The following is a 23,906-nucleotide window of genomic DNA, read 5'->3' as shown; positions in this document are numbered from 1 at the left end:
AAACAGTTGTGGAAGTTTGGACTCACTTTGGCAGTTAAATAAAACGACTGTTATAGGGCGTCTCCAAATTGGCTCCGACATCACGGTTTGTTTATTTTCTAACTTGAGCTGACTCTTGTTTACCGTGTGTGTTTTCCCTGGCAGGGTTTAATTCATAAGCACACGTATAAAACGCTGACTAACTGAGAGCCTCTGATGTGGGATTTGGTCTTTATTTTCACTGTAAATACTTGCCAAGGGGTGATGGGGGGGCAATTGTAGCGCACGCCGCGATGGTGCCAGGAAGAGGCACTTCCTCCACCAAAGTGAAAAGGTGCCAGTGATGGGATGGCTGAGATACCTTTATCAGAGGCTGTTCTTAGCCACGCCATAGCCTCCATCACTGTCACGTTACTGCAGTGAATCAGCCTACAGTTAGCCCTCTTTGGAAAGAACTGGGCGACGGAGGAACAGCTGCCATCCAGAACCATGTCTCCCCCCTACACACAACACACTCTCTTGACCAATCTGATGCAGATCGCTCTCATCGAGCTGACGACCATAGTTACCATTAACGGGTCGTAGGTATCCCCGCAGAAGATGGCCAGTGTGATGGATCTGCCATATTGATCCCCTCCCTCTGTCTACCGCCGTCCTTCTCTCGCTCTCCATCCTTCCCAGCAGATTTTAATGAATCACCTGTCCTGTGTCTATGAGGGGTGACCGTGCCTGTTCAATGGAGTCTGATACCCATTAGCCTCCTGTCACTGATGTACCTGATGGGACCACACTTACTGTCCCTTGATTTCCTTCTGTCTCTCTCTCTCTGTCTCTGTCTCTGTCTCTCTCTCTCTCTCTCTGTCTCTCTCTCTCTCTCTCTCTGTCTCTCTGTCTCTGTCTCTCTCTCTCGTTGTCTCTCTCTCTCTCTGTCTCTCCATTGCTCTCTCTCATTCTAATTCTCTCTTTCCCACTCCCTCTCGCCTCCCTACCACTGTCTCTCTTTCTTTCTTCCTTTCCTCCCTTTCTTTTTTTTGTCAGCAGTCAGTTCCCTCCTTAGGGACAGATAGGAGTTCTATCTCTTTTCCCTTACATCAAATGTCGAGATCCAGGGATTTAAGACTAACTTATCGGCTGCATTTTATACATGGGTCTCTGCCTGTGTGTTGCACATACACATTCCACATCACACTGGGGATCGCACCCCGAGAATCACACTTTTATGTGCGCGCGCACACATACACACACATGCACACAGACTCACTCTCAGAAGTGACGAGGTACACTCACAGACACACTCAGATACACCTTTTAGCATGTAAATCTTGGTGGGGCAAACTCAACATTACACTTGGAAATCAGCGGAGCCTTGTCTGGCAGTTCATTCAGCCTTATTTACTGTATTTAAAAAAAAAAACATAGCTGATATGGCTGACTTGCTTTAACAAATGTGGTTTCTACTGACAATTGAGATGTACAAACTATGGCATAAAGGAACAATGAGCGGATAAGAGGCAATCTGTAATTTCGATTAAGACATTAATGAGCAAGCTAAGATGGACGTAGTCAATAAACTATTTGTTCAGCACTTTTGAAATGTACAGTGACAGAATTCAGAACATGGGCCATTCTTACAGTATTCTCCCTGTACACCAAATCAGAACCATAGGATAAATAAAGGGGGCATATAAGCAGACAATGAAAGTTCTTCCAATATTCGATTATGATGTTTCTCTAAAACAGGCTATAGGCTACATGTGCAACACCAAGTCAGAACAGTAGGATAATTTATGAGGGGGAAAGGAACCAAATTATTAGGGTGAGGCACATGGGCTACTAACAGCTTACTACCCAACATACACTTTCTTAGCTACAGTATACATATCTCCCTGGTATATTACATAATTTATGCAGCAGCATGTTGTGTGCTGACTTGAATAGAAAGGTGTCACAGTAGTCCTTCTTGTGGGCAACTTTTGTCATGAAACTTTGTCATCAAAGTCTGGCATTCTCTTGATTTATGGTGCATTCAAGACAACTGGGATCTCTGAAAAAACAAGGTTGATTCATGACGTCAGTGATCTTCAGGTCAGAGCTCTAGAAAGAGGACCGAGTTCCCGACTTGTAATTCCAAGTTGGATGATCATTCAAAACATATTTTTTAAGAGTTCCCAGAGTTCCCAGTTGTCTCGAACTCACTGAAGTCTGAGATTTCCCAGTTCCCAGTTTCCAGTTGTTTTTAATGCGGCAGAAGTCATGCTCGATTGACAGCATGGCCAGTGTATTCAACCTTTTCTGGCCCATGGTGTTGCGTGTGAATGTTTATCCTTTTAAGCTTGGAAAAGAGACCCTTAATCCCAGACTTGGACTGCAAACCCTCTCCACCAAATATCAGGCAGGGGAAGAAAAATTGTGATTGCTTTGCAATGCTTGCAGTTAGCCACTGATTCCTTCCGAACCACATTGTTGAATTTGCAATTCCAGAACATTTCTGACCCCTACACATAGTATTTTCCGCTGACTGCCCCTCCACCACAGAAAGTACTGAGCTAGTCTGAAACACCTGTGTTTTGGAGCTGCCTTACTCAAGAAAGCAAAACAGAGACCATGTTTATATGTGGCTTTATTATCTCAAATGTCTTCTTTTTTTTTTACATTGTTTGCAAACTGATATGTGACACGTATTAACCTGTCTAGGATCAGCGTGGCGCTAGCGGCACTCCCCCCCCCCCCCCACTGAAAAACCAGTGCCGCGAAATTCAAAAAAAATATTTTTTTAAAATATTTAACTTTCACACATTAAAGTCCAATACAGCTAATGAAAGACACAGATCTTATGAATCCAGTCAACATTTCCGATTTTTAAAATGTTTTACAGGGAAGACACAATATGTAAAGATGTACATCTATTACCTAAAAAACACATTAGCATATTCCACCATCTTTTATTTGTCCACCAACACCAGTAGCCATCACCAATTCGGCTAAACTAAGATATTTATAGCCCCTAACCAACAAAAAAACTCATTAGATGACAGTCTGATAACATATTTATGGTATGGGATAGGTTTTGTTAGAAAAAAGTGCATATTTCAGGTATATGGCATAGTTTACAATTGCACCCACCATCACAAATGGACTAGAATAATTACAATGAGCAACGTGTTTACCTAACTACTAATCATCAAACATTTCGTAAAAATACACAGCATACACGAATCGAAAGACACAGATCCTGTGAATACAGACAATATTTCAGATTTTCTAAGTGTCTTACAGCGAAAACACAATAAATCGTTATATTAGCTTAGCACATAGCAATTAGCAGCCCAGCATTGATTCTAGCCAAAGTGAGCGATAAAAGTCAACATCGCCAAAAGATATTAATTTTTTCACTAACCTTCTCAGAATTCTTCCGATGACACTCCTGTAACATCACATTACAACATGCATATACAGTTTGATCGAAAATGTTTATATTTAGCCACCAAAATCATGGTTAGACAATGTGAAATGTAGACAAGCTGGTAAAGAAAACGTCCTTGCGCCACTTAGACAGTGATCTACTCTTATACATAAATACTCATAAACGTGACTAAAAAATATAGGGTGGACAGGGATTGATAGACAATTTAATTCTTAATACAATTGCGTTATTACATTTTTTTAATTTATCCTTACTTTTCAATACAGTTTGCGCCAAGCGAAGCTACGTCAAAAAACATGGCGTCCTAAGCCACTAAAATGTTTCGACAGAAACACGATTTATCATAATAAAAATGTCCTACCTTGAGCTGTTCTTCCATCAGTATCTTGGGCAAAGGATCCTTTCTTGGGAGAAATCGTCTTTTGGTGGAAAGCTGTCCTCTTGCCATGTGGAAATGTCAACTACGTTCGGGATGAACTGAAAAGCGTGACCAACTTTTCACATCGTTGCAAAAATAAATGTCCCAAAATCGCACTAAACGGATATAAATTGCTATAAAACGCTTTAAATTAACTACTTTGTGATGTTTGTAACTCCTATAACGAGTGAAAAGATGACCGGAGAAATATAACAGGCTAAACTAACGCTTGGAACAGGAGAGGGTCGGTGTCTTCCACGCGCGTTACGCAGCAAGAAAAGACTTGCTAGCTAAAGGTTTTTTTCATTTGTAGGGCCTGTGAACGAGCAATCGAGCCCGTTGGAATCGTCATCACGTAAAGGCATCCAGGGGAAGACGTAAGAAGTGTCCGTATAGTCATAGCAACGACAGTGCCCGTTTAAATGACTTCAGAAAAGTGGCCAACGTTTCTCAAATCTGACTCCATGTCAGGGAAATTGCTGTAGAATGGGCTCTGTTCCACTTAGAGACAAAATTTCAACTCCTATAGAAACTATAGACTGTTTTCTATCCAATAATAATAATAATATGCATATTGTACGATCAAGGATTTTGTGGGAAGCCGTTTAAAAAATTAGCCACATTAGCATAAATAGTCTAAACAGCGCCCCCATCCCCAACAGGTTAATGCCAAAATAACATGTTAAACAGGCAACAACAACAACAACAAAAATGTTTTTGTTTTTGTTTTTTAGCTAAACAGATGACGGGTCGCCACGGTACAGCTTAGACACACAAGTAAAAGCATAATCTCAGACAAACATGCCAAATATTGTCCACTCACTCCATTTCATACACACTCAAACACACATAAAATCATATTACAGTGAACAAGACCGGCAGGTGTTGTTACCTTGCTATGGTCTCTGTTTAAGGATGGGTTATGATGAAGCTGTTTCCTACTCAGGGTGTCAACCCACTAAGACACACACACGTTCACACACACACGCCCAATTGAACACACACCTGCATCACCGAACGCCAAAACGCCGCAGGCCTAAGAGGATAAGTGTAGCGTACTGTGTTGACGTGCACTTCCCCCAGCGAGCGCGCACGTGTCAGGGTTATCGCTGTCAGATTGTGTGTGTCTGGAAAGGTTAGTGTCGACTCCACACTGCTCGCTCCCTGAAGGGGCTTCTGAGAGGCTGATGACAGACCAGACACAAGTGCGACCCAAGAGAGTATGTAACGAAAATACATGGTGACACTCAAACACACACAGTCACACAGTCACATATGCACAGTGACACACACACACACACATCGCCCTCCGTAGCTTAGTGCATCTGGCTCATTTGATTTTCAAGTGGCAGTCTCTCTGACATTCACACCTCTTGGTGTGTGGACAGCGTGTGACTAAATAAACTCTCCCCGGTGTGTAGCGACCTCTCCCTCGTCATGTGAACCATACACTCTTGTGTCCTCTAGTATATAATTATAGAAGAGCTCTGAGACTACCCCCTGTGCCCCCTTTATCATGATGGACATCTCTACGTATACTAGATATACTGTGTAGTACCCTCTCCTGTGTGCACTTCTACAGTAGTACTCTAATAAAGGTGGTATGAAGGCAGGTATTGAAGTATTACAAGTGTGTGTGTTTACTCTTCAGTGGTGGATGGCTTCCTTCTGGTCTATGATTGATCAGTCTCTTGAGGTGTGTATTAATGTAGCTCTGTGTTGAATGCTAAGAGTTTCCATTGTATCGATCGATCCATACTTGTTGTTTGTGCTGCTACCTGCAGCCTGAATATGGATGTACTGGAACAATGGGACCGGCAGCAAGGTTCTCTCTCTCTCTCTTCTGCTGGTTAGCTTGTTTTCATTTTAGCTCTCTCTTCCTCTTCTTTTCTCTTACTCTATCTCTCTCTTTTCTATTTCTTTCTTTCTCTCTCTCTCTCTCTCTCTCTCTCTCTCTCTCTCTCTCTCTCTCTCTCTCTCTCTCTCTCTCTCTCTCTCTCTCTCTCTCTCTCTCTCTCTCTCTCTCTCTCTCTCTCTCTCTCTCTCTCTCTCTCTCTCTCTCTCTCTCTGTCTGTCTGTCATGCGGTTTATTGTTTACACAGTTGACACGTGACTGTTTTATGCATCATCCTGCATCTATCTTGGCTTCTGGTCCCCTAGAGAACTTGGCAACTCCTGATGGAAGTTACATCTATAAAGCTCTACCCGTCAGCCATCTTTAATCTGTCTTTCCTCTGGCGTTAGATGGAGGTGTGTGTTTGGACTGCTTGCACGCTGGGTTTCCATTCCCTGCTTCACTTGTTTTGCTGGTTAAATCCCCTCTTTCCCTTTGGCTGTTGTAGCTGTGTGTGTGTGTGTGTGTGTGTGTGTGTGTGTGTGTGTGTGTGTGTGTGTGTGTGTGTGTGAGCACCTCTGCACCTTGCTCATCCTCTGGTGATCGTTATGACCCGGGGCCAGCATGTGCTGTCAACATACTGCACACACAGCACAATATAGGAATGAACCAGCCCAGTCGGCCTATACGCTCCATAGCTTTAGTAAAGGTGAAACGTCATGTTTGGTCCTTTCTTATTTAATCAGAACTTGACAGGACATGCATTGTTAAAATGAAACTGATAGGTTGGGGTGAGGGTAAGCTGATTGTAGATCAGTTTCCACCGGCAACTTGTAGCCATAGTCGACAACCACAGTCAGCAAGCAGTGTTTAACTGTATTTTCCAGTTATCCGCCTCGGAGACAATGACATTTATTATGGGAATTGGTCCCTGGTGAGTTCAACTGAGAGAGTTGTGTTTGTAAGGAAACGTTTGATTATGGCAGCATGTGAACAGAGAACATTGGATTGACGAGGAGAGGTGAGAAGAAAAAGCATAAAAGATGCAAGATAGGATCAAGACAGTGATTCATTCTCACTTTTGCTTGTTTATAATCCACATCAAATCTGGTGTTGGATATTGGTGACAGTAAGGCTCCGAACCCCCCAGAGTGTCGCCTGCATGTGCTCTCTCTTCTCCCTGTCTTTTTCTCCTCCCTCGCTCATCCATCACTAAACTCTGTTTACTCTCAAAGACAAACTGTGTTTTGTTGTTTGGCTCCTCTCCTCAGCCAAGCTCAGAGCACACAATTGTTCTGAATCCTCCCATCAATGTATCACAGACACATTTTTTTTTTTAAGCTACATAAATCGTTTCTCTGAGATTATAGGGCTTTTGAGATGTAACGGCTTAGGGCAAACGATAATACGTTTTTGTCTGTAATGGAAAGGGATCTGGATGATTTTTGAAGACACCCAACTTCATCCCCCTCAAAAAAAATGTAAACTGAGATTGAATCTTTGCATCAGAAACAAATGGCCTCTGAATATTCTGAACCGGAACAGTTGTGTGTGTGTGCCTGTGTCTGTGTGTCTCTTGGTTAGGCTGTGTTTGTTTCTCTCTGTGACTTTTTACACCTAAAAAATATGCAAAGTAACCATCTGCCTTACTTCACTATCAGATTTGCAACTTTTCTGTTTACACTATCCTCACATTAGCTTTGAACGGGGTGTGGCCAAACCCATGTTCACACTTTATGTAAACTTCATACTACTTCAAGCCTCACGCTTCATTAGACTTCATATCGTGGAGGAACACGGTATCAGCTAGTTTGATCTGACCTGGCCTGGCCCTATCGTGAAATAGCTGTGTAAACGCTATTTTTCCACAACTGATATGGAGGGCTAGAGAGGGGTCAGCGGGTTAAGTCTGGCCGGATGATTCACTTCCTGTCACTAAGGCAGATAAAAGAACCTTGGTCTGCAGCTGGTACTGAGGGCCCCACAGAGGAGCATTGTGGAATGGAGAAGGTCATCAGAAGGGGACATATGGCTGTTCACGGCGGTTGTGTGTGGTGGCATGATGAGTAGAACCAGCTGACTAGTTAGAGTCAGCAGGGCAGCGGTGGAAGAGGAAGGGTTGTGCACTTTGACCTCTTAGAGCTCAGTGTGAGAGTCCTCCCTTGTTGTCCAATTGAATCTCCCCATATCATCAGATATCACGTGTTATGTGATCCTGCCAGTGTCCTAATCCACAACAGGAGGGATGAAGTGACTGGAACTACATTTTCTGTTTAGGACTGGTTCTCTCTTTCTCTCTATCTCTCTTTCTCTCCCCTTCTCCTCCACCCTTTCTATATGCTGTATCTCTCTCTCTGTCTCTTCCTCTGTCTCCCGGTCTCTCTCTCTTTATCTCTCTCTTGCCCCCCCCCCCCCCCCCCCCCCCAACTCATTTATTCCAAGATGTGCAGCTGGATATGATGCACCGCTGCATGTTTTAGACCATTAGGATTACTGTTGGTAACTGCTGATACTTAGGGATTACACAGAGAAAAGAGGGAAAGTCATTTCCTTACACTTGCGGAATAGGGGAAAAACCTATAACTCCCAATGTTACACAGAGTGGATACTAATCTGGTGACTCGCATGGGAGTGTGTGTGTGCAGGGATGTATGGGGGGAATGTGTGTGTGTACGTGCATGGTCTGCGTGTGTGTGAGTGTGTGTCTGTCTGTGTGTCCAGGCAGTGTGTGTGACAGAGTGTTAGGGGATTACAGGGTGTGTGTATGTGTGCCCATGTGCCGCCTGCCTGCTCTAAAGTCTGCTCTGACTCTGAACTGCATGTCCAAGGTCTCAGAACAACCCGGGGCAGTACAATAGCCACCAGTATCCTCCACATACCTTTTGGGTGTCCCTTTTTTAAGCCCTACACTTCCCTAATCTTCCTATTCTGTCCAACTAGGTTGTCAATTTGATCTGTGACCCTGGAAGTGATAGGGTCCAGTGGCGTACAGTCTGGCTCGCCCTTGGGGGGATTTATTTGTTTCGAGGAACAGGAGATGCAGGAGAAGCAATGCGTTTTGATGACATCATGAATGAATCAAACAGGCCAGTGCCGCATTTTGAGTTAGTTGCCACTAGGGATGTGATGAATGGAAGAATGTTCTTAACTTTTAAACAGTTTAAACATAAAAAATTATAAAATTCCACATGAATTCACAATGCAGAATATGGTTCTATTGCATATGATCACTAGTGTGCAATTAAGTTTTATCTACCACAGTCATAGATACAGTAGGCTACCGGTACGTTAAGTCAATTCTCAGAAGTTCAAAGTTCCTTCATAGAAGCCGCTCATCCGTAGGTATGATTCTGTGGGGCTAATTCAGATAGCTAATGCATGTCATAACAAGATGCCCAGTGCTCTGAGCCGAGCCTCCGCCTCCACCCTCTCTTGCTTTCTCCCCACCCGCAAAATTCCAGTAACGTCTCGCATCCTACATCTTTGTTTAACTAGGTGAGTTAAGAACAAATTCTTATTTACAATGAGGGCCTACCAAAAGGCAAAAGGCCTCCTGTGTGGACGCGGGCTGGGATTAAAAATAAATATAGGACAAAATACATCAAAATCACGACAAGAAAGACAACATAACACTACATAAAGAGAGACCTACGACAACAACACAGCATGGTAGCAGCACAACATGGTAGCAGCACAAAACAGGGTACTAACATTATTGGGCACAGACAACAGCACAAAGGGCAAGAAGGTAGAGACAACAATACATCACACAAAGCAGCCACAACTGTCAGTAAGTGTCCATGATTGAGTCTTTGAATGAAGAGATGGAGATAAAACGGTCCAGTTTGAGTGTTTGTTCTATCTCGTTCCAGTCGCTAGCTGCAGTGAACTGAAAAGACGAGTGACCCAAGGATGTGTGTGCTTTGGGGACTTTAAACAGCATGTGACTGGCAGAACGGGTGTTGTATGTGGAGGATGAGGGCTGCAGTAGATATCTCAGATGGGAGGTGTGATGCCTAAGAGGGTTTTACAAATAAGCATCAACCAGTGGGTCTTGTGGCGGGTAAACAGAGATGAGCAGTTTACAGAGGAGTATCAAGTGCATTGATGTGTCCTATAAGGAGCATTGGTGGCAAATCTGATGGCCGAATGGTAAAGTACATTTAGCCGCTCGAGAGCACCCTTACCTGTCGATCTATAAATTATGTCTACGTAATCTAGCATGGGTAAGGACGGGCAAGGAGGCATAGCTGAGTCAAATAGGAATCCTGACTTAATGAAGTGGTGATTATAGAGCTCAGCCATGTGCTTCTTGTCAGTAACAACCACATCATCAACTTTAAGGAGGGAGGGTTTATTCTCCAGGTCTTTAACCATTTTCCAGAAATTCTTGGATTTAGACCCACAGAGAGAAAACTGCTCCTTAAAGTAACTAACTTTGGCCTTCCGGATAGCCTGAGTGTAACGGTTTTCTTCCGTTGGTGAAGGAGAGGACCAAAATGCAGCGCGGCTAGTGTTCAACATGTTTAATAAACAAAGAGACGATAACGTGAACACTATACAAAACAATAAATGTGAAAACCGAGACAGTCCTATCTGGTGCAGAACACAAAGACAGAAGACAACCACCCACAAACCCCAACACAAAACAAGCCACCTAAATATGATTCCCAATCAGAGACAACACAAAACACCTGCCTCTGATTGAGAACCATATTAGGCCAAACATAGAAACAGACATACTAGACACACAACATAGAATGCCCACCCAGCTCACGTCCTGACCAACACTAAAACAAGTAAAACACACAAGAACTATGGTCAGAACGTGACACTGAGTGTACTTATTTCTCATTTGCCTGAGCGAGAGCCAGTCAGCCTGAGTAACCGTGTGCCGAGCCTTTCGCCAAATGCAATTCTTGAGATGGAATAGCTCTGCAAGATCATGGCCAGGGTCTGAACCTGTTTTAAATTCTCCTTTTCTTTATGGGGGCGTGTTTGTTAACAATACCACTGAAAATATCAAAAAGAAGGTCCAAGCGTCTTCGACAGAGGGGATCAAGCTGATTCTATACCATTTTACAGAGGCCAGGTCATGAAGGAAGGCTTGCTCATTAAAGTTTTTTACCAAGTGCCTATGACAAATCAGGACAGGTCATTTCACTGAGCAGCCATTACGAACACAGGCTGTAAAACAGTGATCACTAAGGTCATTACAGAAAACACCAGACTGATACCTATCAGGATTATTTGTGAGGATAACATCGAGGAGAGTAGCCTTTTCTGGGTGTTTTAGGGAGTACCATTGCATTAGGGCTTAGTCAGGTGGTTTAAGCATGTCTCAGTTTAGGTCACATAGCAGGACAAATTCAGACTTGGTGTAAGGGTCCAGGAGAGAGCTTAGGGCAGGACGATAACACACAGCAACAGTCAACAAAGAGCTATTTGAAAGTTGAATGCTTAAAACTAGCTAATCAAATTGTGTGGTAAACAACAATAGCTTGCCCGCTCCATATATCAAGCTGCTCTATCTGCACTGATTGGTGAAGGATTCAAAAGGAACAAAAAGGAACTACACTGCTCAAAAAAATAAAGGGAACACTTAAACAACACAATGTAACTCCAAGTCAATCACACTTCTGTGAAATCAAACTGTCCACTTAGGAAGCAACACTGATTGACAATAAATGTCACATGCTGTTGTGCAAATGGAATAGACAAAAGGTGTAAATTATAGGCAATTAGCAAGACACCCCCAATAAAGGAGTGATTCTGCAGGTGGTGACCACAGACCACTTCTCAGTTCCTATGCTTCCTGGCTTATGTTTTGGTCACTTTTGAATGCTGGCGGTGCTCTCACTCTAGTGGTAGCATGAGACGGAGTCTACAACCCACACAAGTGGCTCAGGTAGTGCAGCTCATCCAGGATGGCACATCAATGCGAGCTGTGGCAAGAAGGTTTGCTGTGTCTGTCAGCGTAGTGTCCAGAGCATGGAGGCGCTACCAGGAGACAGGCCAGTACATCAGGAGACGTGGAGGAGGCCGTAGGAGGGCAACAACCCAGCAGCAGGACCGCTACCTCCGCCTTTGAGCAGGAGAAGCACTGCCAGAGCCCTGCAAAATGACCTCCAGCAGGCCACAAGGGCTGGTCTCACAAGTGTTCCCTTTATTTTTTTGAGCAGTGTATATAAATCGTTACTTTTTTGGAGGTTCGAACTGATTCAAAACTTAATTTTGCTGGTCAGAACAGTGGAATAGAATGAAAGAAATTATGGTTTTGTTCAGAACAAAACAAAACAATTGGAAAATAATTTCAGTTCCAACCACTGACATGAAGTAACTAGTGATCTTAAGTTTAAATGCAACAATATTTTTACTTTCACACGCATTTTCAAAGAGATAGCTAACGGCACGCTAGCTGCAATAAAGAACAGTGCCACTTACCAGATGATGATCATTTGAAACGTAATTTATTGTTGAAAGTTCATCTTCAAAAGTCGATGATAACAAATTAGCAATATCCTCCGAGTCCTCGATAACATCTGCTGCTGCAGCCACAACCGCACATAACAAAAGTTAGCTATACCGTGGGAAAACTACTGCTGCTATTGTGCTCTCAGTACTGACGTCTCAGGGCCTTCGAGAATGTAGAAGTTTTTACCCAAACGTATGTAATAATGGTCCCACCCATTGCAAGTCTAAATCTAATTGGTTTTTCACCCTCACTCCAAAATTCTGTCATAATACAGTTGAATGGCCGATGCCTTCTATCTAGCTTCAGAGGGCCTAGCCAATGGCTGAGCTAGTTAGCTAGATTTTTCTCCCCAGAGACCAGCAAAGAAAAATCCTGATTGGATCTTTTTTTTCTCTGATGTGTTAATCCTTCCCTTTCCTACACAAACTGAATAGATATAATCAGAATATAATTTAAATTATTGAACAAATGAAATATATATTTAAAATAAATATAAATACTCAAATAAAATACAAATTCTATAAATCCTTAGGGCTTCACTGAAGGACTAGAAGGCCCTAATGAGACATACTCTACCAGCACACACAGCACACAGCTCACTATACTGTTTGTCAGGACCTGTTATGAACCCTATAATTCTTTCTCTGGTCTTGTATAACAAATAACATGTACAAATAGTATGTAAAAACACAAGCATATTGCCCTAGGGGCTGGTAAAAGACCAACAAATAGATGATAGGCGTGCCCTGTACAGTTACATTATAGCATCAACTCATTCCAGGGACATGAAAGACATGGACAGCTTTCCCCAGAGGGCTGAGAATACAGAGCATTCAGAAAGTATTCAGACCCCTTGACTTTTTCCACATTTTGTTACGATACAGCCGTATTCTAAAATTGATTAAACGCTTTTTTCCTTCATCAGTCTACACACAATACCCCATAATGACAAAGCAGAAGCACTGTTTAGAAATGTTTGCTACTTTGTTGAAGCACCTTTGGCAGTGATTACAGCCCGAGTCTTCTTGGGTATGAAGCTACAAGCTTGGCATACCTGTATTTGGGGAGTTTCTCCCACTCATCTCTGCAGATCCTCTCAAGCTCTGTCAGGTTGGATGGGGAGCGTTGCTGTACAGGTATTTTCAGGTCGATCTGGTTCAAGTCCGGGTTCTGGCTGGGCCACTCAAGGACATTCAGAGCCTTGTCCCGGAGCCACTCCTGCATTGTCTTGGCTGTGTGCTTAGGGTCATTGTCCTGTTGGAATGTAAACCTTCGCCCCAGTCTGAGGTCCTGGGGGCTCTGGAGCAGGTTTTCATCAAGGATCTCTCTGTACTTTGCTCCATTCATCTTTGCCTCGATCCTGACTAGTCTGACAGTCCCTAACGCTGAAAAACATCCCCACAGCATGATGCTGCCACCACCATGCTTCACCGTAGGGATGGTGCCAGGTTTCCTCCAGACGTGACGCTTGGCATTCAGACCAAAGAGTTCAGTCTTGGTTTCATCAAACCAGAGAATCTTGTTTCTCATGGTCTGAGTCTTTAGGTGCCTTTTGGCAAACTCCAAGCGGGCTGTCATGTGCCTTTTACTGAGGAGTGGCTTCCGTATGTCCACTATACCATAAAGGCCTGATTGGTGGAGTGTTGCAGAGATGGTTGTCCTTCTGGAAGGTTCTCCCATCTCCACAGAGGAACTTTAAAGCTCTGTCAGAGTGACCATCGGGTCATCGAGGAAGAGTCTTGGTGGTGACAAACTTTTCCCATTTATGAATGATGGAGGCCGCTGTGTACTTGGGGACCTTCAATTCCCCAGATCTGTGCCTCAGCACAATCCTATCTCCTTCGACCTCATGGCTTGGTGTTTGCTCTGACATGCGCTGCCAGCTGTGGGACCTTATATAGACAGGCATGTGCCTTTCCAAATCATGTCCAATCAATTGAATCAAGGGGTCTGAATACTTTCCGAAGACACTGTATGTCCTTACCCATCTGCCTTTCCTTCTCTCCTCCCCACTGCTGTCGTGGCTGCTAGGCATGTCTGCCGGTAAAGTGGGGAGCCAGGGGAGGGAGGAGGTGTAAGGGGTCAGGAAGGAGAAGCGGGGGCTGCTCAGGAAAGACTGACTGTTTCTGAGATAAGTGCAGGTGTCTATAGCCGGGAGACTTGCCGGCGGCAACAGACAGCAGGAAAAAAAGGAGCTCATCACCGACCACGCTTTGCTCCCACACTTTGCTCTGGATTGGATGAGATGGGATTGCGGAATACTGGGTCTCTCTCTCTCTCTCTCTCTTTCTCTCTCTCTCTCTCTCTCTCTCCCTCTCTCTAATTATTATTATTTTTGGCCAGACAGACCAGAAAAATTTTTGTATTGTATTGTATCTTTCAGAAGTGTTTCTGCAGCCAATACTTTGATTATTACTCTGAGACTGTAGCAGAGTTTGGTTTCGTTAGCCCCTCTTCCCTGTACCCATCGCCTGTCAACCCTCAGGGGTGCTCTTTCACTTTACATGCAGTAGGCCTATGGATGAAGCCCCCTGTGTCTCTCCTCCCTATCCAATCTGCCTATTAACCTTTCACTGTATCTGGTGAGAGGCACAGAGCCAGGCATCATGCCAGGTTAAACTGTCAGAGAGGGAAGAGAGAGAAGGAGGAAAGGAGAGAGGGAGGGGGTGACAGAGAGAGAAGGGGAAAAGGGATGTAAGGGAAATTGTAAGATAGTAGAAGACAGAGGCAGCAGGTAGGGAGAGAGAGAGAGAGAGAGAGAGAGAGAGAGAGAGAGATGGTAAGATAGTGGAAGACAGAGGCAGCAGGTAGGGAGAGAGAGAGAGAGAGAGAGAGAGAGAGAGAGAGAGAGAGAGAGAGAGAGAGAGAGAGAGAGAGAGAGAGAGAGAGAGAGAGAGAGATGGTAAGATAGTGGAAGACAGATGCTGTAAGAAGTAAGATAGTAGAAGACAGAGGCAGCAGGTGGGGAGAGAGAGAGAGAGAGAGAGAGAGAGAGAGAGAGAGAGAGAGAGAGAGAGAGAGAGAGAGAGAGAGAGAGAGAGAGAGAGAGAGAGAGAGAAAAATGGTAAGATAGTGGAAGACAAATGCTGCAGGTAGGACAGATTCAGGAGGATCGATGTGTCTGCTTTGTTTTGTCATTAAAGACCCCAAAGGTCAAGTGAGATTCCACACAGCAGCATGCCGCAGCAAGGTCTGAATAAAATACTTTACACACAAGGACAAAGGCACACACACACTCAGCTTTTTGTTTTGCCTTACAGCTAAACAAACATCAACCTTGCTGTAGGTTTTCAATTTGTTGGAGGACGACATGTTGGAGGTGATCCAGCCTGTTATTGCCCCTAGATTCTCTGGTGTTTTTTCATGGGGGGAGGGTGGGGTAGATCAGATTTAATCTTGCAGATAGATTGTGGGTTCTATCAATATAACTGTTTGCACAATTTATAATTCCCCTTGTATTTTCCCCCAACCCTGCCATCCCTACTCTGATTGGAACAATATAACAGACAACAATACTTCTACTGCTACATACAGCTATTTTCTCTCACATGTATGATGCATGTTATTAAATAATTATGCATATATTCCTAATTTCCTCTTTCTTCAAGTGCTGGGTTTTCACCCACAGCGGCCAATCCACCATTCAGTCTGATCTTAACTCCAGCTCTCCGATGTCCACAGATTAACTCATCTTTCCCAGTATAATGCCATTTTGCTATTTCCTTTTGCAATACATCCCTCCATTTTACTATGATGTCTTATGAGGTTCTCTGTTTCTCTCTCTCCATTTCTCTCTCTCTTTCTCTCTCCCTCTCTCCCTATCTCTCTCTCTCTTTCTCTCTCTTTCTTTCTCTCTATGTCTCGCTTGATGTGTAGCCTAAATACATTGGCTTTTTTGCTTGTTAGTGAGGACATACCGATCCCATTCCTGAGCTTTTGCGCATACAGACACACACCCGCACACACACACAAACAAACACACGCACACAGTTATAGTTCAGGTCTCTTACTGTAAGTAACTCAAGGAGAGGACAAAGTGCCTGTCTGCTTGACCCTTACATAGCTTTTTTTGTTGGAAGCTGGTTTTCTCATTGCTAGAGTGATGGACTAATTGTGTAGGTTGAAATCATCTGCGCTGTGATTGAGTCAAATCCCATACGATTATATTGGTATTCCCTTTCTCCATCACCCCAGTGGGGTATAACTCTGATCCTCAACGGTGTACGCTGGTTCTTGTCCTCGCCTTTTAATCAGAGGCTGGTTTAGAGTTGTGTTAGTAGATGAAAGGACTGTGGCAGTGCGGGTGTCCTGGTGTGGTGTGTGTGTGGCTGTGTAGTGTTGTTGCGGGTGATAGGAATCTCATCTCCCAGTGCTGAAGGAGCCCGCACTGTAGTTGATAACTGTGCCAGGTCAATGCCATGGAGGAGCTGTGTATTCTAACTTGTCATGCATCGATTTCCCAGCCAGCCAGAGGAGGAGAGCAGTCTCACTCACTCACTCACTCACTCACTCACTCACTCACTCACTCACACACTCACACAGACACACAGACACACAGAAACACAAACTCATGCACACACACAGACACACACACGGAGTGAGCCCTCTCTCCACAGAGAGACACAGCTGGATGCTTGGTCAACACAAACAGTGTCAGCAGGGAGTGTAGCACACCACAGTCAACATGAGACTGGGATTTAGTGAAGAGGAGAAGAGAGGATATTACTTGTTGTCCTCCTTGGGGGCTGTCCTTTCAGGACCAGGCACTGTCCTCTGTATTCTCACTCTCTCTCTCTCTCTCTCTCTGGGTATTAGGTGTGTCTCAGAGTCCGCATAGGGAATGCCCAAGCCAGTGTACTGTATGAAAAGCTTTAGATTTATACAATAGGCACTCATAGTTTACCAAACACTTTGCTCTACTGAATCTAATACATTAAAAACTGGATTGTGTGGTGGCAGTTGGACTTTTGGGCAACACAGAACCTATAAGCTCAGCAGAATGGCCCAGTAGCGCCCAAAACCCCTCGACCCACAAAACATCTCTCTCTATTCTCTCCACTCTCCAGTCAGCAGACGAGTGAAATGCTGATGTCGTCATTCTTCTAATTCAGCTGCTATAGATGGCAACGTTTTCCATTTTCCTTCTTTCTCCAGTAGCCTTCGCAGCTATCAGATGTGTTAGATTGGCTTCCATAGGTCAGGCAGTAGACTGAGGCTCTGGGCCAGTGGCTGTGTTTGAGTGTCCACATGTGGTAGTGTGGTGATATAGGGAGCTGGCTGCTGAATTAAGCAAGCAGGAAGTCAGAGTGCCCTGGTTTGACAGCACTGCTGAGGTGCAAACACACTGCTCCAGAATCAACACTTTCAGAAGTGTCACTTTTCTCTTTCACACTCCAAGAGTTGAGATGCCAAACACACGCGTGCATGTACACATGCTTGCGCACAGACACACACACACACACACACACACTGATTAGTGTAGTCATGGTGACTAACTTTCTAGTTTTGTTCGTTAGCTGGAGTTATGAATTGGTTTAAAATCAAAGGATTTTTTATTTATTTGATGAGGTAGAAGGATTTGTACATTTTGATTAGAAAACGTAACTTCATGTGCTTCCTAGTAAAAGTTAGAGTCCTTAAAATGTTGCACCAGAAACTTTTCCCAGTTTGCAGCCCTGAACTCTGCTAATACCATGAATGGGGAGGCACATATCATCGGTAGGATTGCGGTGTAAGCACAAAGCAATTTGGGTAATGGAATTTGTGGAGTGTTGTCAATAGAAGGGGTGGTCCTGGCTATCAGTGCAAGTTGTTCATCACTCAACGCTGATCAAAAGCCCATTTAAAACTAACCAACTCTGACTGCATGCTCAGAGATGGAGGAGAAAATGCTTGAGTGGTTAGAGAGGATGTCAGTACTTAACTTTCATTTTAGCCAGACATGATTAACTCTCAGATTTGTGCAACTGACTAGGCTTCCCCTTTCCCTTCCCTTTCCCAATGTTCTTATCCCTTGCTTGCTAGCTAGACAACTTCAGCTAACACAGTCACATCAAACAGTGCAGCCAGAATAACAGAATACATCCATAACAATAAGCTAATGATGCACGATTTCGCCTGGCATAGGAAATTTGCTCTCCCGCCAGGACACTGTTCAGAGAAGCTAGCCAACTAACTTAGACAGCTAACACAATCACTTCAAGTTTAATCTGGAATGACAGCAAACTAGCTGCATTTTGTGTTTTTCTATTGGGATTTCTTTGTATATATCCATAAAAATGATGCTGATTCATGATTTCGACTAGCTGAGAAAAGCTACCAGACTGGCTGTCTTGTCCCGACTCCTGGCACGTTCATTACTATGGGACAGCTGGAGATTGAATTTCAATATTTGAACAATGTTGCAAATGTCAGAGAGACAGACAGCAAGGTTAATACAAATCTCCGCTGTTGAAAACTAATTGTTAGTCTAAAATAAATGTGAGATAATGTCTAGAAGCTTTTTACAGTGGAGATCAAGTTTATAAATTGCCTGGCTGGGCTGATGAGACACTGTATTGCGCATTCAGATGGAACAGAGTAAATAGGCATTTTAACGTCATAGATTTAGCCGGTGTTAACTTGTGGAATAGACACCTGCTGGAACCCGGTTTTAACCAATCAGCATCTAGAATTAAACATACCCGTTGTATAACTTCAAATATTCTCATGCACGTGCTCAAATACACATCAAATGTATACTGTAGATGTTTAAATACACACACCTACACATTCATAACACTGACACATTCACAGGGGTTTGAAATGGCTGGAATGGTCCTTAACACTTCCTGTTTTGTCTCCTCCAGGATTGGCTGAGTAAGTTTGGGTATCTCCCACCCCCTGACCCGGTGACTGGACAGCTCCAGACCAAGGAGGCCCTGACCAAAGCCATCAAAGCTATGCAGAAGTTTGGAGGACTGGAGGAGACCGGAGTGCTGGGTGCGTGTGTGTGTGGCACGTATGCACACACTGTCTTTGTCTTTGTCTTGTTTACGTTCTGCTAAAACAATACAGCTTTAATTGATTAATGGATGGACATTCTCACTAGTTTACTACTCAATATGAACGTGTCCATCTGCGTATCTGTTCCCCTGCTCAGACCAAGCCACCCTGGGCCTGATGAAGACCCCGAGGTGTTCCCTCCCGGACCTTTCTGAGACCGAGGTGGTGGTGGGCCGCAGGAGACGAGCCCTGACGCCCCAGAACAAGTGGAGCAAGAGACACCTCTCCTGGAGGTACAGTACACTACCATAGAATAAACACACCTGGCCACAACGTCAGTCTGTGTGCTATCAGTGTGAGGCTGACCGGGGAGATGTTGAGTGGACTGGGTATGGTAGAGAGTATGGTACCAGGGATGGTAGGGAGCACATAACCTGCTTTGCATGTACAGTCTAGTCCATGGATAACGATTGCAACTGGTGTTGAGCAGGTGTGTTGGATTTCAGGGAGGATCAGCGTTGGATGTGTGAAGATACTTTATGAAATGGGTGAAACATTGTACAAACAGTCCCTACATGCGGACCGCTGTGCTGGACTGCAGATGGATGTGTGTGCAGGCCAGGGTCATGGGGAAGGGAAGCAAGGGGGAGGGGAGGGGTTGGCCTGGGTGGGCATAGGCCCACACACTTGGGAGCCAGACCCACCTACTGGGGAGCCAGGCCCAGCAAATTCAAATATGTTTATCTCCACAAAAGGGCTATATTACAGACAGAAATACTCCTCAGTTTCATTAGCTGTCTGGATTGCTGGTCTCAGATGATCCCGCAGGTGAAGAAGCCGGATGTGGAGGTTCTGGGCTGGCGTGGTTACACGTGGTGTGAGGTTGTGAGGCCAGTTGGACATACTGCCAACTTCTCTAAAACAACGTTGGTAGAGACATGCACATTAAATTCTCTGGCAACAGCTCTGGTGGACATTCCTGCAGTCAGCATGCCAATTGCACACTCCCTCAAAACTTAAAACATCTGTGGCATTGTGTTGTTTGACAAAACTGCACATTCTAGAGTGGCCTTTTATTGTCCCCAGCGAAAGGTGCACCTGTGTAATGCTCATGCGGTTTAATCAGCTTCTTGATATGCCACAACTGTCAGGTGGATGTATTATCTTGGCAAAGGATAAATACTCACTAACAGGGCTGTAAACACATTTGCGCACCAACATTTAGAGAAATACGCTTTTTGTGCATATGGAACATTTCTGTGTGCGTGCATACGTGTGCATGAAAGAGCTGAGAGAGATGGATTGTAAAGTTGCTGACACCTACATAGCCTCTATTACACACACACACACACACACACACACACACACACACACACACACACACACACACACACACACACACACACACACACACACACACACCTTTCTTCCCCCTCATTGACAGATCCTGCAGTTGTATCTATCTCTTTCCTTTTTTCCCTCTCTCTCTCTCTCTCTCCCTCTCTCCTTCTTTCGCCTGCATTCTAGTGCCAATCATATGCCTCGCTCCTGTCTGCTTGCTCCTGCTCTCCTCTCACCTCTCCTGTCTGCTGGCAGCCTGACTGTCTGTTGAGACCAGGGAGAATGTGTTTGTATTCACACTAGTACTGATTTGTACATAGTCCTGAAAACACTGTGCTCATTGGGTGCAGAGCTGGAGTTTTCTCTCACACATTTCTTGGTTTGGGCCGTAGAGCTCAGAGACCAAGCAGATCTTGTATACGCTTCTTTACCTGGGGGTTTGGAAAGTAGCACCCATTGATTATCTGTTGACTTGAACCCAGTCTTGCCTCACTGCACCGTGTAAATGAAAGCATCCCAGAAAAAAAAGCTTGAATCCATGTTCCTCCAGTCATCTAAAGAGTTAACAGAAGTTCTTTAAACAGGTGAAGTTCTCTCTCAGTCATTTCTACTTACCGCTCTCACAGACTGGCCTCGGGTCTACCAGCCCCAGTGAGAGTAAGGTCAGGGCTCAAACACTGTAATAATGTTCCTTAATGGTTTGTTTGAGAGCGCTGGAGATAAGGGGCTGGTGTAGAGCAGAGGGTCATGGGGCAGGGGCTTGGCTGGGAGCTGTGTGGAGAGGGATACACACAAACACACTCAGGGAATTTCAGTGGAGTCCACACTTCAATAGTTCCACATATAGATATATAGGGAGCTATTTTCAGCTGGTGTTAAGGCGGCGCTAGTGTCAAACGCACGTTAGTTGGCAATTTCATCATCTAAAAACTGTAATTTTCCAGACCTAACGCCAGGTTCGGCAATTGACCTGTCTTATATCAGCACACTTGCGCTCAGATGGGAGGGGTGGAAATATTTTAGACTTGTCCTTTACAACATGATCCAAAGTTCTAATTTCAGGCAGCGCTGGTAGGGATATTTAAGACCAAACAAAACTGTTTTTAGAAGTAACGCAGTTGGTTATGACATTAATTTTGAGAGCGGAAACACAGCCTATCCAGCCGTGACGCATACTGTCCATATTCGCGTCGAACAAGAGTAGACTAATGTGCCTTTGATGCATGTATACTTTGTATTTAGTTAAAATGCCCAATGCAATCGCGAAGTACTCAATACTGTCGATAAAGGGTTTGGCTCCTGAGACCGCTTGAAAATAAATCTTAAATCACCAAAGATTTATTAAAATATCAAGTGTGAGAGGAGTAAAACAGTGAGTAGACATTCCATTTTTATCTCTGCATTGCAGGCAGGCCCACATTATTTTAGCCATGCAGGTCCCGTGCGTTAAACCCCCTCCATGATGTAGGCTACATGTCATGCCCATCGTATTTAGAAGTTATCTGTAACCAATTGCTTGTTTTCCATTTAATATGTTCAAACCCCAGGCCCTCCCTACCAAAACAAATAGTATTTTTATCCTGGCGACTTTATGATGTCGTTACATTTGACATTTATTTATTGTTGTTGTTCAAAAAAACAGATTGAAGGGGCGGAGCTAGCATGTTGGAGTGAACGGCTGTGTTTGTGAAACATTCTAACTTAACATACTTTACTTTTTACAACAGTAGTTTCTTTCTAGTACAATATTGACATTTTTTATGTGAACATGCTGGGTAATAGGCGATTAAAGGACAATAAATCCTCATCGGAGGACTCCTCCCCACCAAACAACGAGACAGACATAGTGAAAGGCACAGGTAATAACGTGACACTTTCAGAACTTATCCGGGCTCTGGGAGAACTACGTGTTTTAAAGCTACTATTGCTGAACTGGACACCAAAATCAAGAGCACCATTCGAAAGGTTTCTTCGCAGGGCCAGAGTATTGGGAACCTTGAGAAGGCCTCTGAATTCAACCTGGTAGGATCGACGACTTAGAGAAGCTATGCACATCCTTTCAGGAGAGTGTGCAGGGGCTTTCTGTGAAAGTGGTCGGCCTAGAGGTTTGTCCAGACGTCATAACCTTCACGTTGTTGGTCAGGCAGAGGGAGTGGAGGCTGGCTCTCGCCCCACCGACTTCTTCGCCAAGCTATTGAGGGATACAATGGGATCGGATGTTTTGGCTTCGGACCCGCTGCTGGACCGTTCACATCGCGTTCTTGTCTCCGTGCCAGGACCGGGCCAACGTCCTCGCCCAGTTATCGTCTCTTGTGCCCATGCCACCCGGGCCAACGACCTCGCACAGTAATCATCTGTTGTCACGGTTTCAAGACCAAGGATCTTATCCTGCGTGAGGCTCGAATGAGGGGCAACCTGTTACATAAAGGACATCCCTTCTTTGTCTATGAGGATTATGCGCCCGATGTAGCAAAGCATCGCGCCGGCTACAGAGATGTCATGACCAAACTCTACAAACTCCATCTTCGCCCAGCCTTTCTCTTCCCACCCCCTTCTAGTGAGAAGATTTGGCTCTCCTCGGTTTTGGACGCAGAGAAGTTTATTTGGGAATATACAGCAATCCCCCGTACGGGTTAGAGCGCCTTGTCATTGTGTGTTAGGGTCTGCTCATGGACTCAAATCCATACTGCGCCATAGCGGGTGAAATCTTAATAAACTGTCTCAGCAAGTGCTGCCGACTGTAGTTGTATTGTTGCTCTCGGACATATTAGACGCTTAGCCGGGCCAATGGAGGGCGGTCAGAGCTTTCATTTCACTTTCATTTCACTTTCATTCTGGCTGGACGACTGCCCTGTCGTTGGAGGTTAGAGGATGCCTGTTCGAGTGGCTTGCCAGGTTCGATCATTGACACTTTCAGATGGATATTCTTCTAGTCCCCCATTTTTGTTTTGTCATTTATTTATTTATTTCTCAAATCTTGCATTATTATTAATACTATTATTAGTATTATTATCATACATTTTATTTATTGTTGGCAGAGGACTGGTGGTGATGGTTGGGGCGGGGCAGATGGGGTGGCATCAGACACCTGGATATCATGTTGGAGTTTTGTGCCGTTCTGCTTCTGTGATTGCCGCAGGCCCGTTCTACCCATTAGGTTCCCACCAGCCTCCTGTGGTGTTTGTGTATATATTTGTAGGTGTGTGTACATATAATTATTATTTGTACTTACATTTTTTTCTCTAAGCATTTTATTATTATTATTATGTGTATATTTTAATTTAGTTTTTGGTATAAATGTTTGTGTTTATATACAGTTGAAGTCGGAAGTTTACGTACACTTAGGTTGGAGTCATTAAAACTCATTTTTCAACCACTCCACAAATTTCTTGTTAACAAACTATAGTTTTGGCAAGTCGGTTAGGACATCTACTTTGTGCATGACACAAGT

General features: G+C 44.2%; 1 protein-coding gene across 1 annotated transcript in view; it reads left to right on the top strand.

The window, feature by feature from the left end:
* LOC129863875 (matrix metalloproteinase-17-like) overlaps nt 1-23,906 on the top strand; it is an 85,409-nt gene that overhangs the window by 29,643 nt on the left and 31,860 nt on the right. The window contains exons 2-3 of the mRNA XM_055936228.1: nt 18,979-19,111; nt 19,272-19,407. Coding sequence (XP_055792203.1) covers nt 18,979-19,111; nt 19,272-19,407 — 269 coding nt within the window. The remainder of the gene's footprint in view (nt 1-18,978; nt 19,112-19,271; nt 19,408-23,906) is intronic.

Source organism: Salvelinus fontinalis, chromosome 10 (assembly GCF_029448725.1).
Source record: "Salvelinus fontinalis isolate EN_2023a chromosome 10, ASM2944872v1, whole genome shotgun sequence".
In the NCBI taxonomy this organism is placed as follows: Eukaryota; Metazoa; Chordata; class Actinopteri; order Salmoniformes; family Salmonidae; genus Salvelinus; species Salvelinus fontinalis.
Note: the sequence above shows the minus strand (reverse complement) of the source record. Positions and strands in the feature narration are given on the sequence as shown.